Below are 27,900 nucleotides of genomic sequence, written 5' to 3'. Positions count from 1 at the left end.
TAATTCAGTTAAATTATGTATGCGATATCAGGAGAGCTCGAAAATCCACAAAAAAGTTTGAAAATAGTTTTGATAATTTTTTTATGTTCGTTTAAAACATGTATTATATTAGGGCACATTCGTTATTTTAGCAACCATATCAGACTTGCTTTGCAATTCTGCTTTTCAAGGTCATCCAAATTCTACGACATTTTCTAACCTTGCAAAAAATTACTTGCCTAAAGGTCGACTATAAGTAACAACTGGACCTCCATTGCTTACTTTACAACTTCCATTTTCATTTCACAAAAGAAAACTGAAACAATTTGATTTTCATTGTTTTTATTTAATAAATTTTACCTTAAATTCTTGTACAACACTGCAAAAGATTTTCCGCCGCTTATGACAACAAATTATGCGAGCTGATCATTAACTTTGAATAATATTTAATTTGAAATAGTACAAATTATAGTTTTGTACCAGCACAGATAGTGTTTTAATAAAAGAATTAACAGTTTATAATAAATTAATATGAAACAGCTACAAGGATTTGAATTTTTTATTAAATTTTTTATTCTTTATTATTATTTTATTATTTAATATGTATTTGTTCATTGTGTAGTATGATGCACTGAGAATAATTTTTTTTAATAATTACAAACTAAAATTATAAATCCGTTAACATACATACGTATGTATGTATAAATATATGTGTATGTATATATAAATATATAAGTATATATAATTAATTATTTACAAAAATATAATGTTTATAAAATAATCACAAGCAAGTAATTATAATTAAATATTGAAATTACAACTAAAATTTAATTACCAATTCAAATACTAATACATTATGGTTGACGGGGTGGGGAGAAGTGATAATATTTTTACATATATGAATGAAATAAATACAAAAAAAAAAATATTATAAAAACCCAAATAATAAAGCATTAATTTTATAATCACAATAAATGAAGTCAAATACATAATATTGACAAATATATATGTATGTATGTAATAATATTTGTTGCGCTTAAAGCAATAAGGAAATCAACACTAATGAAAGCGTTTTATTGCAACTAACTTAAAAACTAAAAGCTCTTACACTGCGCGTTTACGTTTATATGTATGTGTATGTTTTGGGTCTTATAATGGACCGTCAAAGTTGGTGGATTAAAAAGTAGAAATTACACATTGCGATAAACGCGACAACAAGCTAACAAATATTCATTATTTTGTGTACATTTCTAAGAATGTGTGACCATGTGTTTACATATATAACTTATATGTAAATAGATGTATGTATGCATATGTAGGTGTTGCATTCATGCCGCTGGCCCCTGAGCAATCTACGAGTTCAGTCACTTTTATTAGAATTTATATTTTTACGACTTCAGCAAACATATTTGCAAGTACTTGTGTAGGTGTGTGTATATGAAGCTGCTATCTATTTATACTTGTTTCATAGTTTTTTCGGATGAGTGTTTTCAATATTGGCATGAATGCAAATTTTTTTAGATAATACCATGTTTTTAGGTATGTATGTACTCTATATGTGGTGCTTAATTGAATGTGTGTGTGTGATTTGTATTAGTACGTTGAGGGTATATGTATTTGTTTGCATTATAAACGAAAATATCTGGCTTTAACAAAAACTACTCAACAATTTTTCTATACCAGTTTTTTTTTCATAAAGTTACACACGTTACTCGCACTTATTGGCTTTTGTGCTAACGACCAATGCTACATATGTATTTACCTCTTCATGAAGGTTATAAATTTGTTGTTGCTGCATTTCATTCTTGTTTAAATTTAAAATATTTTCCTCTGCTAGAATAATTATACAAATAATTTCTCTTGGTTACGTGTTAAACAATTATTATATGCCATCATAATCGCGCGTCAATTCACCATTCCTAGCGGTTGGGGTAGAGTTGTGAAAGAAATACTTGTAATGTCGCCGCTACAGCCGTGACATTTGGTTAGTTGCGATCTATTCGATATCGTGAAATTTCAGTATGGCACGACCGGGTATCTCGGAGGTGCATAATTTCTGCACGACCTCTGTTGCTTGTTCGCAGGGAAACACCGAATGTGGTATGGGTTCGATCTGAAAATATTTTAAAAAAATTTTAATTAAATTATTAATTTTTGCGAATTTATATTATAATTTTTAAGTCGCCTTAAAATAGAAGTTTAGAAAATTTAGTTCCAAGATTAAACTTGAAATAATTTGCATAGCTCTATTAAACTCCATTGCCTCCATTATATAGTACATATTTACATATGTACATTCGAGGGTTACATAACCTGTATCAATCAACAATTTTTTTTATTAAGGACTGGAAGTAGTCGTCAGTAACGACGTAATCATATCTTTTTGTTTTTAAATTGAATAAATAAAGTTAGTATAGGTCACTGTACCGACAAATACAGCAGATTTGTAAGGTAGCCCCTAAGAAAACCCACAAAATATTGTGTAAGTAAGACTGGAGCAAGTTTCTGTCTCTATATTCTCTAGCTGACTTTCACAAAGGATCTCGAACTTGTAATAAGACTCGTTCCATGAATGTACAAGTGATTGTAAAGTTTATACCAGTGTTTTCGCTAGTCTAATGTAGCCTTTGGTAAGAAAAATTACCGAAACATCAAGTGCTAAGCGTTTAAGTTTAAATGAAGGTTTTAAAGATCTCTTAGCTCTAAAATGGGCAATGCATTATTTTACACATTCCTGTGCATATAACAAAAATAAGCACCTCAGACCTCGATCACTTCTAAATTTTTTATTTCTTTTGAGACCATTATCTGTCTATATTGCAATAATTTATGCATTAATTACCTTATAAACGAAGATAGCGATTTTTTAAACGGTACCGGTACTACCACATACCGAAGATATGTGTATAATATGACTGTGGGGCATACATTTTTGACGTGTAAATGCTACTCATAAAAATCCTATAGCTCTTCAGAGCAGGCTTAAAAATTCGGTACCCACCCATTTGTGTAGAACCAGAGAACTTTGAAGAACGAGAAGGTGCAAATTGAATTCTCTGGTTAAACTATTTACTTAATTAACTACCAACCACAGCAAATTCAACCAATTCGAATTTTTACTCACCGTTTTGCTAGCAACTAACTGTACTAGTTCGTGCAACTGTTCCACGGTACCGTTTGATATAGGAATAATCTCCTGCTGATATTCGATTGACAAACGTGAAAATTTGGGCATCAATTTCTCAGCCACATCCTCACTCATAAGCACGACACCGCCCTAAAAAACGAAATAGCACATTTTATTTATCATTCATTTATGAAATTCCACAATTAATTACCTTAGACAGGCAGTGCATTGAACGATGCAGACTGCGAGAGGTTGTACCGAAATCGATGACAACATCCACCGGCCCGCCGCACACATCTTTGGTGCGCTCAATCAGTTGTGGCTCATAGAGGCACTCATTCCACTGCACAACGCTGACACTGTAGAATAAAAAAAATATGTTTTAGTTCGTTTGGTACAACCATCTTTAATTGTCGCATTAAATTACTTTTCAATCTCTGTGGCCAAGCGGAAGCCCTCATCCCGCAGACTGGCGACAGTCACGTTCACATAATTGTTGGCGCCAGTCGAGGCAAAGTGGTGTGTTGCGATGCGTACAGCCCACAACGCCAAACCGCCAGTGCCGACAATAAGTATCTTGAATTTCTTATTCGCCTCCTCAGCTGGACGCTTCTTCGACAATTCTGTGACCACTTCGTATGCCTTGAAGACGGCATTCATGGCCAACAAAGCACCAGTTGGCAATAGAGCAGCAATGCTTAGTGGTAAATTATCTGGAATCGGTACTATATATTTGAGATCGGGTACAACCATTAGTTCAGCATAACCGGCTGGTGCCTCATCGAATGGATAAACGACTACACGTTGACCAATACGTAGGCCATAGTTGTTGGCATCTGTGATTTCGGAGCCGAGCGACTCGATGACACCGGCTACTTCGTAACCGGCATAAATGGTACCCTCACGTAAGCCTTGATGTGCGGGATTTTCACGCATCTGATGTGCAGGTGACGCCTGGGCGGGCAAAGTCGGACAATAATCGCTCAAATCTGACGATACGGACGACATGCTGGTAATTGAAGCGGAACGATCGCGACGACGGAAACACGCACCGGCATAAACAATCTTGATGCGTGCACCCTGTGGCGGTGTGTCTTCGATGGGTACAAAAAAGTTGAAGACACAATTCTTCACCACCGGTCCCGGCGACTCAATTGACACTTGACGGCAGAGTTTGTTCATATTGCGTGGCTTCTCTCTGGGTGGTAGCGACGAGGTATCTGAGGTCGATGCTTCTACAGAGCTGGACTCACTGTAATTAAAGCAAACATAGTTTTATATTAATTAAATTGGGAAATTGATTGGATTATAAAAAAGGATTAAATTTATTTCTAAATCTGCAATATTGCCATAGCATTATTTATAGTTATTTGTTTAAAAGTTGAATTGCAAATAAAAATCACCTGACTTAAGTGGCTCTCCTACGATAATTTACTAAGTAAGCAATTGTAAACAATAGAATTGATCTAGAATTTATTGTGTGCTATGGTTTTTTTAATTGACGTGACACTTCATTTGTTCAAAAAAACAAACCTAATAGATTACATTAGATACCACTTTAAACCATTTTGTAATCTTATTTCACATAATCTAAATATCAAATCAAATATTAAAAATATACATATAATCCAAACAAATACAGCTCTTCAAAAAATAAAGTAATTTAAATAATTTTTTAGAGTTTTTCTGATTACTCGTATATTTATGACTTTTTATTTTGTAAAACTAAGAAAGTAACGAATCGAACGAATAACTGGCGTAAATGGAAGAAACTGACATAATTCAAAATAAATAGAAAGCAAGCAGTACCACTTCAATGAAATATCCACATAGTTCTTTGAATTTGATTGAATATATTCACTTTGTTATTGCTTTTACTTTTAATTTGAATTTCAAGGGCGCAGCGATGTGACGAAGCAAATCAGTTTTGTTTTCCTGTTTTATAGTCAATCTTAACTATCAAAGCGCCTAAATGTAGATTATGTAGTCTAGCGAATTTTTTTACTATTACCGTTATTTTTACATTTCTTGATTTTTAAATGAAATTAATACTAATTTTTTTGTAGTAAATTAGTCCACAATTTATTTATGTGCTTTATTAATTAAATAATCGTAGCAATTTTTTTATTATTAACATTATCAAAAAAAAATTAACAAAATTCTTTGTCAGCATCTGAATTTTTAAAATAATATTTTTCTACAATAAAGAATGTCTATTTGAAAAGATTCTATTGTTGTTTTGTTTTTAATTTGCCAGTGATTTTGTAAATACATACAAAAATGTATGTATGTATGAATATAATGTTTGTAAATACAAAGATATGTATGTATGTATATAGTTACCTCTAATGACTTCCGTAAATATTATTCTATTCTAGTTTTAAGCTATTTATATTTCCATAACATTTATGAAGGCCAAAACGCTTATAAAGTGTTTTTAATCTAATTTTACAAGCAACTCTTTTTTTTTTTAAATTTAAAAAGGGCCTTCAAAATTATAAAAAAAAATATTCAAACACATGCTTAATTATACTTGTATACATATGTACACATATACATTGTATTTGGACATATGTAAATGTAATATATCTATAATATATACATATTATATACATTTTAGGTATTTATGTACATACATACATTTGTATACATATATGTATGTGACCTTTGATTGTAATTTGCAGATATATATTCTATTTATGTATATTGTACGTATTTATGTATATCTTTTTTATTATCTTTCAATTACAAGTGTCAACTAATGGATAAGGCAATAATACTCGTCATAACAAATTTATCGATAATTACTTTGATAATGAGAAAAGCACGACATCTCAAGTTCGCTGCAGCCACACATATGATTGCCATTATTTATCATATGATGTACATACAAACATAAATAGATAAATTTGTGTCACGTTGCGTACGAGTGTCAACGAAAGTGCTTTGTTGTCATCTGTTCAGAATGAGTATGAATACATGCCGACAAATTACCCCTAGAAGATTACAGGGGCCCCAAAAACACGCACACACACACATATGCATATTTTTAAGTATTTCGATAACATGCAAGAATATTTAAAAGTGGGTAAATGAGAATACACACATGCATAGCCAAGTGGGTTTATACTATAAGTGCACGCGGTTCATGTGGCCGCCGGCTGCTCACGTTGTTTACTCATTGCTTTTTGTTTTTGTTGATTTTATAGGTAAACAAAAATCGTTTAACATTTATGAACAAAAATGTTAATAAGCTAGAAAAAGAATAAATGTGTACTTGCACAATTAAAGATCGAGTAGTAATAAATTAAATATAAATAGTATTAGGCTGATTGCTACCATCTGGCACGAATTACTAAATGGGCTTTTAAAAGCATCATATACTATTAATGCAAGTACACAGAAAGATATATATTATGTATTTGTATCGTACAAGTATGTGTATTATTCTATATGACATAAAATATAAATGTTTCTGGAACCTGCAACTATAATATATGTTATTTGTTTTTGTTTTCGAAATGCGTGTGTTATTTATAAAAACACAGTCTTTAGATTTTGGTAATTAAATATAGAATAGTTATATACTTTTACTTTATTTATTTTTTAATTAATTATTAAATTGTTTATTTAATTAATTTCTAGCTATTGATAATTTTTTCTGATTATCTAAATTTAAATATGTTTACTTGTATTTGATATATTTGTTTAATTTTCAATCTCAAATATGTGTTAAATTTATTATTCTTATAATTTTGTATATTAATTTTATAGTTTATTTTAATATATCATCCATTCTAGTTTTATTTTAACACTTTATTTACATTTTTATTTAATGTTTTTTTTTTTGCATATAAAGAAAGAAATGTGTTATTTCAAACAAGGTAATAATTATATATTTGTTACTCTTAAAAAAATATATATAATTTTTTTAGTGCTTTAATATACATATATATTTTAAATTTGTTATACATATTTTTCTTTTTTTCCTTTTTTGTTGTACCAATTTTTTGTATTTATAAATTTTGCTTGGTTGTTTAAATTAAAATACGTAAATTATTGTAATTTATTTTTCCTGAACTATTAAATAATTATTTTTATTATATTATTATTTATTATATTTATTTTACTTATTTATTTTATATTATTTAGTTTAATATTAATACAAATTTACATGTAAACCATTTAATAAAGCCCAATGACAAAATTTATATGAAATTGAAAATATAAATTGGTTCAATGAATTTTATATTTTCTTCTAATCTATTGTTTTCATAACATTCACTTTAAGTTTTTAATTTACATTGAATTATAGTCCTTTCAAATTTCATTATTTATTTAATTTTTATGTTAATTTTGTATTAATTATTTAATTAATTTAAATAAAATATCTTTTTGCATATTTTAAATTATTTTGAAAATTAATTCATTATTTTAGTTAAATTTCGTTTTGTTCCTCAAATTTTATTTTTTACTGCATTTTCATACAATTTAATTATATTTTTATTATTAGTTAAATAATGTTTAATATAATTTTTAATAAAATATACACAATTTTATTTTATTTTTCATAACTCTTTCTGTATATGAAATTTCAATTAGTTTAAATCGCTCTCATTAAATTATATGTATTGTATTCCATTGTTAGTATAATTCTTGCATAGTTCTTAATTGTCTAATTAAACTAGATAAGTGATAGGCGATATTGTTTATTAGTAGGCATGATTAAGGTTGAATGGATATTTCTATTCTTAGCAGAAATACTATTCTTAGCCATAAGAGTTTTATCAGCGTCTAACAGCAGTTAAGCCATAAATATGAATGTGTCTAGCCAACGGCTTTCAAACACACTTATGAACTTTCTATAAAGTTATAAGTACATGTATATGACAGTATATATTCATAGGCATTCATCGGGCGGCTGATCGCAATCAGTCATTCCGAAAATTATGACACTTGATACATATTTATCTAAAATTCTAGTCTGGTTCTATTTTTGGTTTTATGAGCCCGCTCTTATCTGCAATGTCCTACACCCTCTTGAGCCCTCTTCAACCAGGATAAACATGCATTAATATATTGATGAGAAGGGTATTAATGAAAATTTGCAATAAACCTATGACAATTGCGTCAGCAAATTGAATTTTTATATTTCTTTGCCAATACAAATACTTATAGGCATATAATGCCTATAACTTATTTATTTAATTATATACATTTTATTCTGTGCGATTTCATTGCATGCTCCTCTATTGAGAATTATTAGGTTTAATAAAATTTTGTTATCTAAGCTCTCGTTAATTACAAGTTATCGCATTATATGTATTTAAATACTCATAGTGAGTATTTGCGAGTATTAACAAACCCATATTGCAATATGTTTATTATAATTTTGTATTTCTTCCTGATTAGTTGCATTTAATTACTTATGCATGGTAGATGATGTATTGACATAAACATACATACATACATATATGGTACATATGTCACATAATTTTATTTGTCCAATTCAAGGTGATCAATGATCGCAGCAGTAAATATATTTGTTGTTTCTAGTATCATTAATTGTTCTTTATTGCATTTGTGGCTCGTTCATGAACATATTAAATAAATTACAATTGACTCGTGACAGACATAATTGTAATGATAAAAAATATGTATAAAAAAACAATGGTTTTAATTGACAAGAACTAACCTTTGCATGAACCTATTTATTATGTTAAATAGTACTAGGGTGAGGAGAAAAATGTTTTGTGGGTCAGGTGTATTTTAAATTTTGTTAATTTAAATCATATAATTACTTTTTTTTAAACATTTTTGGATAATTTAATTGAAAATGTCACATAATAATGGTTCATTTTGAGATTTATTGATTTAAATTAAATGAATTACGACCAATACTATAATATATATTTAATCAATTTAATTACGTACTGTGCATTTATCGATTTATTTGAAAAATTTAATAAATGTCAACTTTTTCTGGAATGTTTTTAAATAAAATCCTACTTGAACTCCAGTATTTTAAAATACAATTTAATTGATTTGAAATTTTTAAGCAGCCAAGATTTTTTTTCATCTGTACCTTCTTTAAATTAAAATTATCTTTTAAAGTGAGATAATCGACCACCCTACTTTTATAATTTACCATATGTATTTTTTATATGTATCGTATAAATATGCCGATAGTATATATGATCAATTAAGAAAATTAGCAGAGCCATTACGAACTTTACTCTTTTATTTAATAAAACAATAAAAACAATTAAAATGAGCTTGATTATGGCTAGAATATGTCTTCAAAATGTCATTACTTCAATGGGAGTTAATTATTATTACTATAATTCTCTTTTCGTATACTTTCTTAGTTACGTCAATTAGTAAGTTATGGCATTTGAACATTCGCATTTAGAGAACATTCTTCTGTATGAAGACTTTTTCATAGCAAATTTATTAAAAGCGCATGCGCGTGCATTGATTGAGATGTTTAAAATGTTCATTAAAATAATAAAAGACTATGCTCCTAAAGTAAGCACTTCAGCGACTAGCAACTTTTAACTGCACATTCATGATTTTAAAAAATAATTTTATTCTAAAAAATCTAAAATTAATTTAGAAAGTAAAAATATATATTTCTTAAAAATATGTTTTTCTAAAGCATCATTTTAAGTGAAATTATTATAAAATAAAAGACAAAACGCTCTAAGACATATTTTAAAAGGTTTTTATGATTTAAATCATTTTATTTTATAACTGGTTTTATATATATATTTTGAAAAACCAATACTATTTACATATACATTTTTTTAAAATTTTGGAAAAAACATATTTATATAATTATTATATGGATATTTTTTTTTAACAGAAAAAAATTGGAAAAAATTTTCTGCAAAACTTCAGAATATTAGGAAAATATTCAAATATAATTGAAAACTATTAATTATGGTATACTATGTGTAAAAATAAATATTTTTGCTCTTTCCAAGAAAAATGTAGTTCGAACGATAAGCATTAAAATTATTGACAACTGCAGCTTATTTTTCTGACTGCAATCGCTTGTTCATGCTTCTTGTAATTTGAGGCATGGAAAATTCTATGTTAAATATTTTTAATAAGATATACCAGATATTTGATACAGTATATTTAATAATTTTTTTAAAATTATAAAAAAAATATTTATTTAATATTATATTAAAAATTATGAAAAAAATAGCAAAATATTTTAAAATATTAAAAATTATTTTAAAAAATTTTCAAATAATTTTAATTTTGGAAAATTTTAAAAATTATTTCTAAAAAAAATTACAAGTTATTTAAAATTATTAATATTTTCGTAAATATATTTATATAAATATCCAGATATTTGATACCGCATATTTAATAATATATTAAAAATTATTGTAAAAAAATTGAAACTTATTTTAAAATGTTAAAAATTATTAAAATAAAAAATTTAAATAATTTTAAGTTTGGTACTATCTTAAAAATTATTTTAAATAAATTTCAATTCTTTTACCATTTTTCAATAATTTCGTAAATATATTGCATTAAATTTTCGGAAATTCTGACACAAATTGGTCATATTTTGTATCGAGCAGAAATAGATAAATTATTTATTTTTTAATCACTAAACATATTTATATGAATATAAAAAATTATACATACGGCTCCAGCGTGAATGTGGGGCGACTGCATATATCAACCGGCATTTTGTATGCAATTTGTTTGTACACTTTTATTTAAAAAAAAAAAATTAACCACTGGAAAAACTTGTAGTTCAACCCTTCAATTAACTAAAGGAAAGTTTTGTTATTATTTTGCATAAACGCTTGTGTGCGTGTGTGTCTGCTGTCCATTAGATAAAATTTGCTTTTCACTGGCACTTCACTTTCTCTCTCTATATGTATACTTTTGTTGTAGTGTCCTTTCAGGATATTAAACACAAAATGATGCGCACAAAGGACTCTGTTAAATACTTTGTAAAAATTTTTAAGTCTATAACTTAAGAGCGCTAATTTAGGTTGATGCTTTCAGGCGTAGTAATACCATACAACTGAAACTTGCTTGCGCTTATGAGAGCCACAAATGTGGAGTGTGGCAGTACCGCGGTGGCGAACTCGTCATACATCGGCTAATTGTCTGATATATGTATCATATATGTATGTACATTTATCTACATACATATGTGTTTGTGAAAAGACGTGCAAACTTATAAGCATGTGTATTTGTAAGTAAGCTTCTAGATGGAAGTGTTTGCAAGTACTTCTACCTTCCACGCCGCATACACATGCGCTTGTTTGCCTTTTTGCTTGCTGTTTTTTGTTACCTTTTGTTTTTTTCCATTTGTGTTTTCGAGAACTTGTACTTGTTTGTTTATTTATCTATTGGACTTTTTATGTATTTATATATGAAATTCATTGTACCTACATATATATGTAAGTATGTATATTTTTGTCCATGAAGTATATAACGTGTGTTTATATACTTTTGTAGTTGCGTGCCTGTGTTTATGCTGCAATAAATACCCTTCTCTATATAATTATACGTAGACATGCATGCTTTGGATGATCTTGAGCCCACCCGTCTTCTTTTGTAAGTCTTCCCGGTTGTCTGCACATGCATACATACATATTTATACAAATACACCAATTCAATTCTATACCACAGCTAGTTTGCAATGTCAGTAGCACTAATAGCTGAAGACATACATACATACATACCGCTTTTTCCGATGGCTAAATTGCTGCATTTTCGTTGTCAAAAAAAAATGTGTAAAAGTAAAAAAAATGTCTATCGACATATTTGACTGATTGCAAAAAAAAATTTCTCCATCTAAACTTTCATATTAATTGCCCTTACTAAATTGATACAATAGGATCAATGGCCTACGAACCTAAATTAGTTTTCTATTGGCTAATATTAGCGGTTGTTGTATAAAAGCTAGTTCGATGCAGTTCAAATTCTCTAGTAATATTAATTTTTGGTAGATAATACATATGTACTCCTACATATATGTATGAGTTGAGTATATGAGGGTATATGAGAAAAGTTGTGAATATGAAAACCGAATTTTACCTCACGCCAAAATATCTTTTCAGATCTGGTCTCTTGTTGAAAAAGGCCGAATATTAAATATCTTGTTGTTTTTCGTTTGATAAATTTTTTCTCATCTCTGACTAGCTCAATAGGTTAGGGCTAGTAGATCATTTTCCTATATTCATCACAGCTTAGTTATGCAAAAAGGAGCGAGCGGAAATCTAAAATTTTCAGGATCGAGTCGTTAATAGCCTTTGCTTAATTCATTGTCTTATTTAGAGAGACTGAGCTGTGGTTTCCCCCGAAAGCAAGTCACCCTTAATGGATTCTATACCTTGAAAAGCGTTTTGAACACATTTTTAGTTATTTGATAAGTATTTACCAGCATCTCAGTGATTATTATTCTCTATTTACCTGACAAAAAAAATAAAAAATATTTTTTTTTTATTTTGTGATGTTTTAAAATACGTTTAAAATTTTACTTCCATAATTAAAAAACGCTTTATAATCTTTGATTTCAAAAAAATTGTATAGTTACAGAAAATCGTTGAAATTAACATCTAAGGTGAATATTGAGCCAACAATTAATTTCATTCTAAGTTTTAAGGAGACAAAGTCCTGTGCGAAATAGTTAAATGGCAAAGTTCTAGGTAATCTACTTTTCAAAATTTATGTAAAAATCCCACTAATAAAGCTTCTTTTAGATAACTTAGGGTAAAGTAACCTTTTTTTATTCCAAGCACTCTGTAATTTTTTCACATTATTTTGACTTAATATCTGAAAAGGACCCTATTTCTCAATCGAGTTTTAAAAAAGTCGGTAGGCTTAATTGCAATCTCTACTTTCTGATGTTAGTAAAAATATATAAATTACCATGGTAAGTGTTCTCAAAAAATGCTTCTTTTCCCTTTCCGACCACAGATCACATGTATATTGTTTTTCGTTCCAGTTTTGTTATATTCTCTTTCTTCCAATGAGTTTCATTCTACTATTATTTTTTTGTGGTTTAAAAAATATGGACCCCAGTCTAAATATAAATAATCTTTCCAACTTATGCGAGTTGTTTGTTCGATTCGGCACTCTCTAAGTTTTAATAAATCGCAACTGGCAATACATACTTCAAATTTTTATAAAAACCGAGTCTATTTCAATCCTGTCTACGCAGCAAAAACTAGATTACACCTCTAGAAAGGGTATAACAGCCGATTCTTGAAAACGTTCTGTTGAATTATTGTTGTAATTGTGTAAATATTTGTGGGAATAATGTTTGCATTCCGCATTTATGAGACTTAAATTCCCACAATTTAGTTGTATTATTATCAGACTTATGGAATTTCTCATGCTTTTTATTTTCAAAAAATTTCCAATTGTAATTTTCCAAACAATAATATACTCGTACATATGTATAAAAGTATGTAATTAGTATATTCACATTATCAGCGATTATTCAATTTCACATCTGGTATTTCTAAACTCAAATTTACATTTAGTGAAAGGTTAAATAATTAATTGACAATGCAACGATAAATCAATTAACCGTTTAACTACAAAATAGCAAAATTCGACCGGTTTGATTTGTCAAAAAAATATGCCTTCAATTACATACAAACATGCCATTTATGCATACCGGTACTTATTACGAGCATGTAATATATAGTCACTTAGTTAGGGATATTACTACTAGATTTTATTGCTTATGTCATTAAATTTTAGAAAGTCATTTTTATTTCGATAACTTTGTAATTTATAGACTACAATTGTAAATACATAGATATGTATGTATAAGTATATATATAAACATTATATATGTGCATTTATGTGTTATGAATGTGAGAATAATCAAACAATGAAATCAATTATTTGCGGTTATAAATATTTAACTACATATTATATTATATTTATGGAAATTACATATGAGGTACATACATGCTAATGATCGAGGATTGCATGTTTTGCATGAAAACTTGTACAAGGTTTGCTAAAAATAAATTATTTTCCAATTTCCCACGCTACTTACATATGTAGTAAGAACGTTCATGATCACGAATTGCTGAGAGCTCCCAAAGGTTTAATAAACTTCCTAAAACCGTGATACTAATGGCAATATTTCTTCTTCATATATGAAAGTTATGCGTGACTTTGTTGGAATGCAGTTATAACCACGTTTCCCAATTTTCGGTAGCTGAAAAACACACTACACACTAGGTTACAACATACCATCTTTCGAATACCTTTTCAACGCCGGCGATAGTATCAATTAAAAATGCGTATAATCGATCACATCTATTTCAATCCAATCGAAAAAGATCCTTTAAAGAGTATATTAAGAGATGGGTATCAATCATCCAATAGGTATTATTCATTTATACAGTTCAAAAAAATATTGGCCGGAACAGTATCATATTTTCACAGAATTACAACCGTAAAGACGAATTTACAAGACAGGTTCGTAATTTTGTAAATATAAAAACGACAAAGAAACTGCGTTCCTTAAGTTCAGGTTTTACGTATAGAGCAAGCAAGCTTCGTAGCCGGAGAAAATCTCAACAAAGCAGAGCAAACAGGGAATGCTACAAATGCAGTTGAGTTCTTTAGATATGTATGAGCTTTTAAAGTCTTTAGTTAATTTAATTATTCCACAGAAACTTGTTTAAATGTTACAACAACATTTCACATTTAGAATTAGATATCAGGCTCGGGTTCCTACTAATTGAGATTATGTTTTACTATAACTGTTGTAAAAGTGGTCATTGGTGTACTTTTTCGATATTCGATCTCACGTAATTTTTCATATGGCCGCGAACTGCTAATCTACAAGAAAATGTTTAACAAAAACTGATTGTACGGACCGAAAATGATTTATGTATTTCCAGTACAAAAAGTGACTTCGACAAATGATATCTCAGAATTTTCTATTATGAAAATCATAGTCACTAATTTTAAAATGCTTCAAACTGCAGATGGTTTTTTGATTATGTAGTTACTCGGCCAAAAATAGTTCTATTTCTTAGCTATTTTTTATATTTTTTACTGGCGAATGGCAACAGAGGCACTTGCCTACAGCTGTCAAAATCCTATGTATGTATATTCATCATTATAGCCAAAAATAATATAAATAAGCACAAGTAATTGATGGCTTGAAGTACTAGACATATTTTTTTTAAATAATTTTAATTTTATGTTTTTCAAATTCAACCAAACTACGCGAACTGAAATTGAAAGCATTATAATTTAGCCGCTTATTAACAAACTGACCACGCACAAAGCATTGCTGACTATCCAAACAAATTCGTGATATTTTTAAACTTTTTTTGGTTCAATGCCTACTATTAGACCGTTTGACGTTGCTGTTATTATTCTGACGACGTTGAGGCCTGCTGATCGCCTGAACAATACATTTCTCAGCCGGCTGAAGCACACCGCTAGCGCATGCCAGCCAAAGGCAACAAACTTATTTACATACATAGATTTTACATATATTGTAGTATGTATGTATGGATGTTTATATCTTTGTATTTATATGTAGATTTGTATTTTTTATACGCAAACTGGTGTACTTTGGAACGCGTTGCACTTTTTATAAATATAGAATTGCAAATTCTAAGCTTATACATGCATACATATATACATATGTATGTACATGTAGGTTTGTTGTGGGTGATGCTGCTTGTCAGGGTTAGCGATTGCATAGTATACGCAAAGGCCGCGATTAGCAACCAGAATGTTAATTATGTATATTCGCACATATACATATGTTGATATGCGGATACGTACGTATGTGTTTGTATGTATATTGTATGTGTATGTGGTTGAAATAATTAGCACAATTGACTCATTGTGCGGCAAAGTACAAATATTGGAGCGGCAGCCGGAATGGCTACACTATTAGTAGCGGCAAAACATAAACAAAATAGAATTTAGCGCTCATAGGTAAATTGAGAAAATGAGAAAACGAAAAAACAAAAACAAAAAACAACAATAATTTTACGAAACGATCGTCATAAACAATTACATTGTATTTATGTACGTACAGAAGTGAATAATACACACATATTTACATAACGAATATATACACACACATGCATTCGCATACGTATGTACATATGCATGTAGTATCTACATAAGTTTAAGTTGCGTGCTGAACAGCAAAGGGAAACCGGCGAGAGAGCCACGCAGTTGGCCTGCCGTACGCCAGATGGAACACAGCTGATATACATGTATAAACAAAAGAAAATTAAACGAAAAACAAATAGCTGAGTTTGTTGTGCTTCTGTCAGCCGATCGCGGCGTGATCGTCACGCATTGCAACGTGATCAGCAGAATTTATGTGTTCAGCATTTTGGCTTTTTTGCATTTCCTTTTTTTTGCTTTTGGATTTTATGTGTGTGTGTATCCATGCGTGTGTTTCATTTTGTGCTGGATTTGTGGCTTTTGATTTTTGAATATCAATATTGTTGCTCCGCTTTACAGCAAACTTTTTCGAAAAACAAAATTTCTCAACGACAACGTGATATTGCTTGGACGCTTTTGTCGCCTGTCGCTGTCATTTTCGCTCCGTTTTTAACTGCATTTACCGCTTAGTTGTTTAGTTGCGCATGCGTGATTCTTTCTTTTCATTGCATTTGCGTCGCTTAATCGCATCCATACAAACATTCACATGTGAATAGTTGGAAATTTCTTTTGATGAAAGCAGCGACAGCAACTGCGGACTTTTAAGTGCGTTAAAAAGTTAATTGCTATTTTATTTCTCTAGTTGTAATACCATTTTCAGCGATAATTGTAATCGAGTATATTAAACTTGTATACCCTGAACACGAAGTTTGTAACAACCAGAAGGAAACGTCGGAGACTCTATAAAGTGATGAGCTGAGTCGATTTAGCCTGTCCGTCTCTTCATATATTATGGAAACTTGTCCCCCATTTTCTGAGATTTCGATCTGAAATTTAGCACTGATTCTTTTCTCCCCAAGAAACTGCTCATTTATCAGAATCGCTGATATCATACCATTGTAACATTTAGCTGCCATACAAACTTATCGATCAAAATCAAGTCCTTGTATGGAAGACTTTTATTTGGCGAAATACCTTTACGAAACTTGGCATAGATTATTGCCTAAGGCAACGGTACAATCTCCGAACACATTGTTCAGATCGGACCACTATAGCCTTCTTGTACGAAAAACTTTTTAATTTGACAAGATATCTTTCCGAAATTTAGCATGGATTATTTTCCAAAGCAATGCTAAAATCTCCGAACACATTGTTCATAGCGGAGCACTATATCATATAGCTGCCATTCAAACTGACTGATCAAAATCAAGATTTTTTCTTGTTTTTTTCTTAATTAGAAATTTAGCACATATCACACCCGTTAGAAACAATTTCGGCAATGTTTATTACCCTACAATTATAAATTCCTTTATACTCCAACACTTTTCAAAAATCATTTAAATTTGAAAATAAAGCAAATTTCTATATTAGATGAAGATTTGACAAAGATATTTATAAATTTATTTATAAAAAAATGTTTTAAATGGGTTACGAGATATCTAGCAACTGTCGGCTTTATACACATAAATTCAAAGAAATCTCAACTCGCTCGCAAATGAAAGAACATACATTCATAAACAGCTGATGTTTTATTACCGTTTTGTTTGTGATTTCGAAGTACCCTTCCTAAAATAATTACTAATTCCTTATTGCTTTTTTATTATAAAAAAATTTTCGATGAGCTGTTATTCTGCTCTATTTATCTGCAAGAAACTATCAAAATGTCTTGAACATCTTTTTTTTGAATGTTTTAGTACATTTAGACTAAGAGAGTAACTAAGTGGAATAATAACCGCATCAATAGTTTGCGGAACAACAACTGATTGTGGACGACCTTCACGAAATTCATCTTGTAGTGATCTACGACCTCGATTGAATTCACCATACCATCGATAAACACTGGTCCTTGATGGAGCTTCATGACCAAAAAGTTCATCGGTCACTTTTGATGACTTAATTCACGTCGCAAGTTGCTAAAAATAACCGCGGGAAAATGTTCGGGATTTAATTCCATTTTATGGCCGATATGAATATTTTAAGTTACTGTAAGCAACACAAATATCGCTTGTATGTCAAAACGTCCTGAGTATATAAAACGTCAAAAATGTCAAACTTTACGATAAAGTTGTGAATTATCACATTGCACCACCAGGGTTGCCAAATCCCGAAATATAAAAGGCAACCTACGTAGAAGATCGCATCACAGAACGACATAAGACATCGCATCACATCATACATACATCATTACGTCAAAATAGCATCCCACAACTTAACATCATATGACATTATATGACATCACATCGACAATAGTTTTTAATTAAAACTATTTAAACCATTTGGTGGTAAGGGCAAATGACTTTAGACAAACGGAAACATATGTAGATTTATTTACAAATATAAAATACCCGAGGTCAAGGTATTATAAAATGAAAACTTATAAATTTCTTTGTTATTTTCAACTAATTAACAAGGTCATGAGAAAATTGTAAATATTCATAAATTGGATCCAGAGTGTTTAGCGCAATTAACATTTACATGATTTTGCACAAATATAAATGTATGTATGTATATAACATATATGATGTGCATGTACACAATTAGCGTGCTCAAACGATTTCGGACGAGCCTACGAAATTTGTAGAGGAATTATCAATTAGGGTAGACATTGAAAATAAAATAACAAGTGTTTTCGTGAGACAAGGTCCACCAAGTTTGAAGCTAAGAGCAGAAAATGTTAAAGCGCCTTACCACATATGTAGATCTTGTGCAAAATTTTTTATTTAATTAAATTTATTTTTTCGCTTGATTTTTCATATTTCAGACTTGTTTATGTTTACTTTACACATATCTACAAAGAAAGTAGGATTACTTTCTTTTGCATGACATCGACTGTCCTTTGTTTATGATTACTTCGAATGTAGGCTACCCTAATTTTGTGATAAATTTATTTCTTTTATTCGGGCCAGAAAACAATTAACCTTCTCTTAAGCCCATTAAACCATGTAAAAAAGGAGCACACAAAAGACACTGTAGGTGTGAGTATAAAAAAGTAAAATAGTCTAAAAATAAACATTCAATAAGTTATGGGACAAAAAGTGGATATCGAAAACAAAGTCTTCATATCCAGTTAAATATTCAGACATGCATGACTATATATGGAATTGTCACATTTCTTTTGTGTTTATGTGTGTGTATTTTTGTGTCTTAAGTGTTTCAATCTACTAGTGCCAAAAAGCTTTTTTTTTCGTTCTTCCCACTTAATTGATTTTAATTTAGCATTCAATCAACTCTTCACATTAATATAACTCTGTGACCAAAGGTCGCCGCGAAAAAATGTTTTGAATAATAAAATTCAAAATAAAAGTTATAAATATTATATATATATTATATATTATATTATTATACATATGATGTAAACATCTATAAAAAGTAAGGCTTGAAGCTAAGTCTCATGTCTATGGTCTAAAGATTATTTGCATATTTATAAACGATATATGCCATTTTACAGTTTGATTCATTTTAGTTTATTTTTTCCATTTCGTCATTTTAATTTGTATTTTTTACGGAACATTATCTTTCCTTTCCATCACGTCGCTGCCATATTTTTATGCTTATAAATATTTAGTAATTAATTTGACCAATTCATATTTCCTACTGGGTATTTACATACATATATATAAAATCTTGTTTATGCATAAAAACATATTTGTAGTATTTGGCCGTAAATATTTACTTAAAATTCATGTGGCATATTTTAATAAAGATGTCAATTAAAATTGATTAGATGTTGTTTTCACGCCGTTTTTGATTGACAATACACACTTCTAAAGTTTGCTCACTCTTATCTTCGATAAATATTATTCTACATACTACAAATTAATAACAATTTAAATTTATTTATGTACATAACACTATCATGTTTTCTTGTATGCATATACATATATGAATGTATGATCTTTATTTTTATTAAATTAATAATTTAAAACTAATTTAATAATATATTGGAAGTATTTAAATCAATGAGAATCTTTTACTATATGTACAACGTCTACCAATAGGGATGACGTGATTTTGACTGCTTGGGGCGGCTATGTTTATTTACAGATTTGTGTCAAATTTAGTCAGTGTGTTCAGTAGGGTTTGCTATTAATATCATCATGTCACGTTTCAATTTAGTACAACGCTTAGAAGTTAACCAATAATATTTCGCAAATCCACGTTCTCCGAAAAATTCATAATTTCACGTTCATCGAAAAATCATCTTCTTAAATCAAGCCCATCTCTGGCTTAATGGATTCGTCAATAAACAAAATTGCCGCTACGCACTCAACCCATTACGCTCTTTTTTCTATTATTTTGCCTAGCCGATCCTAGATCAAAGTTATGAATACTTTAATTTTCCTCGAAAAATTTAGGATTATTATAGTTATTATCAATATTCTCCCATCAAGAATCAAACTAACTAATTATCTTGTTGTTTTCGTCTCACATATGTAACATACCTATGTAAAGAGAAACACTGAACTCTAGCAAGCAGAGAAATGTCATAATGACATCTATAAATAATTTAGATCAAGTTCAGTACTTATGAATGATGAGTAAAATCCAACAGAACCCAACTGAGTTTTGAATCTAACATAGAAAGTCCTTAATCAATGAAAGCTCTACACCATGAGGAAAAGCACCACAACTCTTTAAGTGAGAGATATTTAAAGGTATAACAAAGAAAACGAATTTTAAAAATCATTAAGTGTTTGGTGAAATTTTACATCTTTATATTATTTCTTTAACAGTTTGGCTTTCAGGACCCAACCTCAGCCCGTAAAATGCTTTCATAAGTTTTTCTTTGCGCTTGTCGCGCCACTTTAAAAGTGAACGATGTTTAAACTAAGAAAAAGGGTTACTTAATAACATACATCTGTAACACTGACGCCAGAGACCGCATAAATACAGATCAGTTACAGAACAAAAACAAATATTAATGATCGAAAATCGCTTTATTGTTTTTCAAAATATTCTCCATTAAGATCTATACACTTTTGCATGCGTTTAACCCAATTGTCCAATTGCTGTTGTTAATCATCATTGAAAGAGTTTTCGCTGGCATTAATCGCCCAATAGGTTGACCGTTTTTAGTGTGTACTGTTAAAATGTACTTATACATTTGCATAGATGCAAATAAAAAGTTAAATTAATAGAGCAAATTTCTCAAGAGGTGTTTTGTGATGTTCGCCAAGTTAATTGGGTTGAATGCCAAATATTTCGTGTTAGAAACTATTATAGGTATATAATAACATTGTAAGTATATGGTGGTATGTATATAGCAATTTTTGCAATCAGCTGGGGACAATAAAAATTACTCTCATGAACTCTTTTTTTTTTAATTTCGAAAATATATAAAAATTGAATATACTTAATTTCAATATATATATATTTTTTTTTAATTTAAATTTTTGATTATACCCATATACATTATATTTTTTCATATTTTTTCCAAAATATCTGTCTCTTCGCCATACGAATATCGCTGAAACATCAACTTATATACATTCGTATGTAAGTGCATATATACTTGTACATAGGTATATTTCATATTTTTTCAAATTGGAATTTCCTTGACGAGTTCATTGCATTTCCATTGTTCGCTTAACGGCATTTCGAAATTGTAAACTTTTTTACAACGAATATTTCATATTCTAAAAATATTCTACTCAGCTGTGGGCGTATGCCGTTCATTGCAATGCATGCTCATATGTTTCCAATACATGCATATACATATGTATATAAATGCACTATATGTGTGTAAATGTATGCTTTTATGCAGTGAAACTTCCACCAAATTAACACACTAACGCTTTTTCGATTTATTTTTAAGTTAAGAAAAGTTTTTAGTACTAAAAAATAAATATAAAAAAAATTATATTAATATAGAATATAAAAGTATGTATATATTTTTAGTGAAATTTTAGAAATTCATATCTCTTCAATTTTCTCCATCCGTCCACCAATACAAGTTCTTAATTTGAGCATTCCAATTTCTCATAGGTTAGTTTATATAAACAAACTTAGATTCAATTGAATAATTTGAGTGTTTTTCACAGAATAAATTGTTTACCACTTCATACGTTCTAGTGTTTGGCTCTTAAAAGCAAGAAAAAATATGAAAAATAAGTATTTAGCCTTAACAATGATTTACTAATGATAAGTAATTCGTTTCTGGCATTTCCTGGTTAACCTCTCCTCTCAACCATTATATGTCATTACTTTACAAAAACGAAATTTTAACGAAATATGTTTGTTATGAAAACTCTGTTATTTATGGCAACATGTCATAAAATTTAGGAAAAAACTTTGGCCTAGTTCCCATCTTTTGGTAAATTTTAGCTCTTCGAAATTCGAAACTTGAAAAACTACATGCTTAAAATTTTCTCTAATCCTAAAACCAAAAAATAAATATTATTACTACAGATAAATGCAGGTGATGATGACTAATCAAAACTTTGATACATGTCAAAATGGCGGCTTCCCAAAAAAAGTGGTTTGGTTTTTACAAAACTTACACTTCAGAGTGGCTTAAAAATCGAAACTATTATCAAAAATCGTATTTTTTCTATCATTAAATTTTCGGAAAACATTCTTAAACATTTGTACATGCAATATATGTATATGCAAAAAAATTAATTTTTTGAAATTCTCAAATTTTAATAACCCCTTAGTACAACAGGTACCATCAGTTGTTTGCCTGTTCTTCTCAACTTTGAGCAACCCAAATATTTTGTGTTTTCATCTCCAAATCGGATTCGTGTTTAAGCTCTTTTACTGTCTTCTCTTCCAGACATTTAAATGTTTTCTCAGTTCTTCTAACATAGAAATCAGAGATCATCTAGCAGATTCTCCATATCTATAAACTGAAATTTTCCTCTTCTCTATGGAAACCTTAAGAAGTAAAGGAAGAGATCGTCATGTAAAATAGGTACACGAGGCTAATTAATATAATTTTTTTTAAGATTCAAATCAAATATTCTTTATATTTTTTGATGAAGATCTTAAGATTAGGTTGAACGCGTAGAAAGAGACCTATGAATTATGAGTGAGATTATTATAGCAATAATTTAACAATATTGGCATTGTAGTCGGTAAAGAGATGTTTCACTGTATGTATGTATATACATATATACTTCCGCATGCAGCACAGTACCATATATGTATGTAAAACCAAAACTGAATATGTTTACGAATAATTTCGAGAACTCTTGGCCTCTTTCAAAGCTGCAGAAAAAGCACCGGCAGACGCATAAACGCCAATCTGATTAAATTTTAGTCACAATCAAACGCTTTTATCTGCAGTTCAATGGAAATATAAATGTATACTTATATACGTAAGTATATATATACACGATTGTAAAAACATGCTTTTCAAGAATTATATAATTTTTGTTGTTGGTCATAATCAGCGTACTTTGTTTTGCCACTTTTAATTTGCCATGATAAAGATCTGATTTACTATGTACTTGTACATATGTAAATACATATCTATACTATAAGTATGTATTGTATATATATGTGCATATATTGCCATGTTACCAGCAGCGGTCAACAACTGAAAACCCACAACACTTCAGCATTCTATAAAGAATATGACACAACTAGTTTTGCTTTACTTTTGTTATTGTTGTTGTCTTAGTTTGTTTTCAATTATTTCAAGGTGTGACGTCGTTCTCGATTTATGAACAATATCACTAATTTATCATTAACAAATATACCTGTACATACATATGTATGTGTGTACTCATTAGTTTAACTTCCTTAATTATTTTCGAGTTTGCACTTACATTTGCTCGGCCATTATTGTTTGGAACGGTTTTTTTTTACTTTTGTGCGTGAATCGGTCGAAAACAGTTTTAGGTAATAATGGACCTAACCAAAAAGTTATCCGCACAGCGCTGCAGCAATGATTACGAGCGATTTTTTTTGCACTGAAAGCGTTTTTGTATGAAATTCGTTTTGCGCTTTGTGTGTTTTTGTTAGAAGCGTCTAAAGCGGTGAATACTTTGCAACCGTATGATTTGAATTGTGTTGCTTGTGCGGTAAAAGCGCAAGCAAAATACGTAACCGTTATGTATATATGCATTGCATTTACATATGCAAATATGTTTTTCTTTTTTGTTGTACATGTAAATATGTATGTATATTGGAACATGCATTATATTTACATATTTGTTTGTTTTTGTTTACACCCAAAACAAAAGCACTGCAGCATTCAAGATGGCGCTGATTTCTTTGTGCGCTTGCATTGCATACTATATGTTACAGGATTAATGTGTTAGGCATTGACCTTTGCTAGCCAATATATTGTGTGGGAAACCTAAGAATAAGCAAGCGAAGGAACTCTCTTATATTGGGATGACATTTGGAAACGTAACGAAAATCATTGAGATGGGCCACAGCTAACAATGTTTTAACAAAACGCAAAATTCTCATTTTTCATTGCAAATAGAAATAGCAGAGGAGCGTCTCTTTAAGATCAATAACTTGGGAACGATTAGATGAAATGTTATGAAGGATGTTAGGTTTCTAGTTAAGATTAGTACTCTAGCCAAAAGAATTTTTATTTGTGGCGCGATTTCTCGGTCAGACTCAAGGATTTTTAGTCCACCAAGTATTTACGGGCTCATACTTACTTAACGAGTCCAAAATATACCCTATCGCCGAGTTTCATACACCCGACAACGGTTTATACACGAAAGTACGAACATGGAATGATGTTATTTGATGTCCATTAGAATGGTTTCAAAACTTCATTTTAAATGTTTAAAAATATTTTAGAGAGCTCTTTTTGAAGACTGCACACGTAATTCTTTTGCCAGATATTAATATAATTAATAATATAGTATTCGTATGTATCCATGTAGTTTTTTGGTCTGGTATTGTTATTTTATATTCAAAACTACTTTTACTATTTAAATTAATATTTCACATAGTATTTTAGCTGAGTAATATTAATGTGCCAATAAAAGTTGCTTCAAAGTGGTTCATTTTTTTTATTTTTTATTTGTGTATATACTGTTGAGACCGAATTTTGACTCTATTCGATTTTAAAAGTTCTTTAAGTTATCTTTTGAATACTTAAGAAAATTAATTTGACGAATGGAAGGAGGGTTATTTCGTTTTATAACTTCTCAATTAATTCCACAATGTTACCTGTTTAGTTGTGGGGTCCGCTGTAGGTGCACAGGCACTTATTTATTTATTTTTCTTTGAGGAAAGTCAACTTTGAAAAGGCACTAGTGTTTTGTTTGTTTCATTGTTGAAAGGAGACAACTTTTTTAAATGTAATACATAGAACAAGGAACACAAAAAAATAAAAGCGCATTAATTTACATATACCATATTGATCCTTAAGCACAGCTAATTTCCATTTACCTCGTTTCTAGGCGTATTTCCTAGTATACCAACATCTTTAATTGTTAAGAGTAGAATGAGAGGAGGAAAGAGCTCAACAATGGGTTCTAGTACTACCGTACTACCGCTTTACGCCGTAAGTTAATTGGGTTTTACTATAATTTAATACTCCTGATTAAATTTAAAAAAATATTGTTTACGACCACTGTCTACGACTTTACCACTCCGCGATTATTGAAAGGAATTTCACAAATAATTACACCTATTGCATATTTTTAAACATACATACACACATATATACTTATGTATGTACATAAGTCAGAATGTACATACATATCTCAATATACGAAACTTTACTTACGCTCAACTTTAGGAAAATTCGATAAAGTCCGAAGTGACACAGCGGCAATTTTTCCTCATGCACGACTTTAGTTTGCTAAAAATTTAAAAGTTGGAAAAATTGCATAATATTATTTCCTTTTAACACTGACTTAATCGCTTTTTAATTCTTACCACGGCGATTCGTTTCCTTTTCACAACCGAGCTGCTGCTTCTGCTGCTGAATATTTCATAGATTCGTAAGGATTGAAAAATTACACAATAATTTAATAACCACTAAATTTATTAGGAATCAGAGTTCGTTTTAGTTTATATATTTATTACAAATATTGGAAGTCCAAGTTGAATCGTAAATGTAATATTTTTGTGTGTCCTTTTTTTTTTCTCAACTCTGTTTGGGTTTTTGGCGACAACTAACTGTTAACTGCGTACAAAAAATTTGACTTTGAAGTCTCCTTTGATAGCGACGACTACTGGCAAATAAAAGGTCGCATGAATTGTTGCAATACTATTGAGCGCCCAACCACCCCCATTTTGGACATTGCGCAGGCACGTAATGCGCATTATCCTCTTGCATGCGTTCCACTTTATATAATACCGTTTCTCTGCGTTGAGAAATAGGTTTTAAATTTTCTAGCCATTTGTAAATAAAAATATGTACTATGTATGTATGTAAATTTATAATATTGAACAAAAAAAAGAAGAGCTGGTAATAAATAATTTATTCAATTATTTTTAAGGACAGAACTTGTATATAGTCGGTATTAACCTATTTAAACCCTATTTTAAGTGAATTCTACTTTTCTTTAGACATTTTGATCACTTTTATTTTAGTAGAATTCCGTTTATAACCGCATTTTGTAACGATCGAATGATGTGTACTTTTTCTATTTCTCTGTTAGATTCGGAAGTAGAGCACTTTGTCCGATGTATATGAACATGTCTAGAAGAACTAACGATTATTTTTAAATTTGCTAGTCAAGTAGCAAGATCGATGCCACATTTTAATCCATAAAATTCATATCCATAAATACATCAAATTTTATTCATTCTCAAATCTTTATCATACCTCAACCACAATATTCTCGAGTGTCTACGTCTATTCCTACGACAAATATGCGATGAGTTCATACAATGAATTCTGGGTGTCCTGTAGCATAAATTAAGAGACTTTGCTGATATATTTGCTAGTGTATTTCTCAAAATTTGTTATACTTAAGTGCAATGAATTATTAAACTCGTGAAAAAAGAGAGACTTCTTTACATGCATACATACAAGTATGTCATCATTGACATAGAGTCAATCTAATCTTTGTCAGTTTTTACAGTCAGTGGAGTTAGTTGCGTTTCAAATGACCACAAATTACAAACGAAAAGCTAGAGTTGCTTAGCGAAGGCCAGTAACACATGCACAATTAGGGTCCGTAGCAGACCTAATGCCTAAATATCCGGACTCTTACTTAATATCTTTAATTTGAAATATTACAAAGACGTTGGGAAGTTTGTAGTGCGTGTAGTAGTGAACGGAGGAACTTTTGAAAATCATTTTGTAGAGCAAACGGAAGATATAGGCTGTTAACCTGGATCGAGTAGTTCATATTTTGACCATCGGGCTCATCACGACTAAAATTTAACATATGAAACATGAGAGAATCACAAAAAAGTCATTGCTTAGCCACCTATTCTATATTCTATAGAATTGGGACCAAATGTGTTCTTCTTGTGCCTGAAACTCATAAGCAATCCGAAGGTGTTTTAAATTTCGACGAACTGTTTAACTGAAAGATTTCTATTTCAATTTCAAAATATATAAACTTCAAATAATATATTTTTATATAATTACTTTAAATTTTTTTTTTTTTATTACTCTTAATCGTTGAATTTTAACAATATTATCGTTAAATTCTGTATCTTACTCCAAATTTGTTCATTTAGTATTTATCGTTAAATATAATATCGAACGTATA

At 29.8% G+C, this 27,900-nt stretch overlaps 2 protein-coding genes across 5 annotated transcripts in view; one reads left to right on the top strand and one right to left on the bottom strand.

The window, feature by feature from the left end:
* Nucleotides 1-27,900, top strand: part of LOC106618895 (32 kDa beta-galactoside-binding lectin) — a 114,071-nt gene that overhangs the window by 4,870 nt on the left and 81,301 nt on the right. The window lies entirely within an intron of this gene.
* Nucleotides 305-26,215, bottom strand: Drat (Death resistor Adh domain containing target). 3 transcript variants are annotated; one of them, XM_036378045.2, is made up of 6 exons: nucleotides 26,108-26,215; nucleotides 25,956-26,030; nucleotides 3,534-4,358; nucleotides 3,318-3,465; nucleotides 3,104-3,256; nucleotides 305-2,092 (listed from the first exon to the last, which is right to left on the bottom strand). In XM_036378045.2, the coding sequence occupies exons 3-6, from the start codon at nucleotides 4,286-4,288 to the stop codon at nucleotides 1,976-1,978; spliced, it is 1,173 nt and encodes a 390-aa protein (XP_036233938.1). In that variant the 5' UTR covers nucleotides 4,289-4,358; nucleotides 25,956-26,030; nucleotides 26,108-26,215; the 3' UTR covers nucleotides 305-1,975. The 3 variants fall into 3 exon arrangements, with proteins under 3 accessions (XP_036233938.1, XP_014092285.1, XP_014092284.1); XM_014236810.3 differs by lacking the exons at nucleotides 25,956-26,030; nucleotides 26,108-26,215 and adding an exon at nucleotides 24,025-24,261; XM_014236809.3 differs by lacking the exons at nucleotides 25,956-26,030; nucleotides 26,108-26,215 and adding an exon at nucleotides 10,772-11,176.

This window comes from Bactrocera oleae, chromosome 4 (assembly GCF_042242935.1).
Source record: "Bactrocera oleae isolate idBacOlea1 chromosome 4, idBacOlea1, whole genome shotgun sequence".
Lineage (NCBI taxonomy): Eukaryota > Metazoa > Arthropoda > Insecta > Diptera > Tephritidae > Bactrocera > Bactrocera oleae.
Note: the sequence above shows the minus strand (reverse complement) of the source record. Positions and strands in the feature narration are given on the sequence as shown.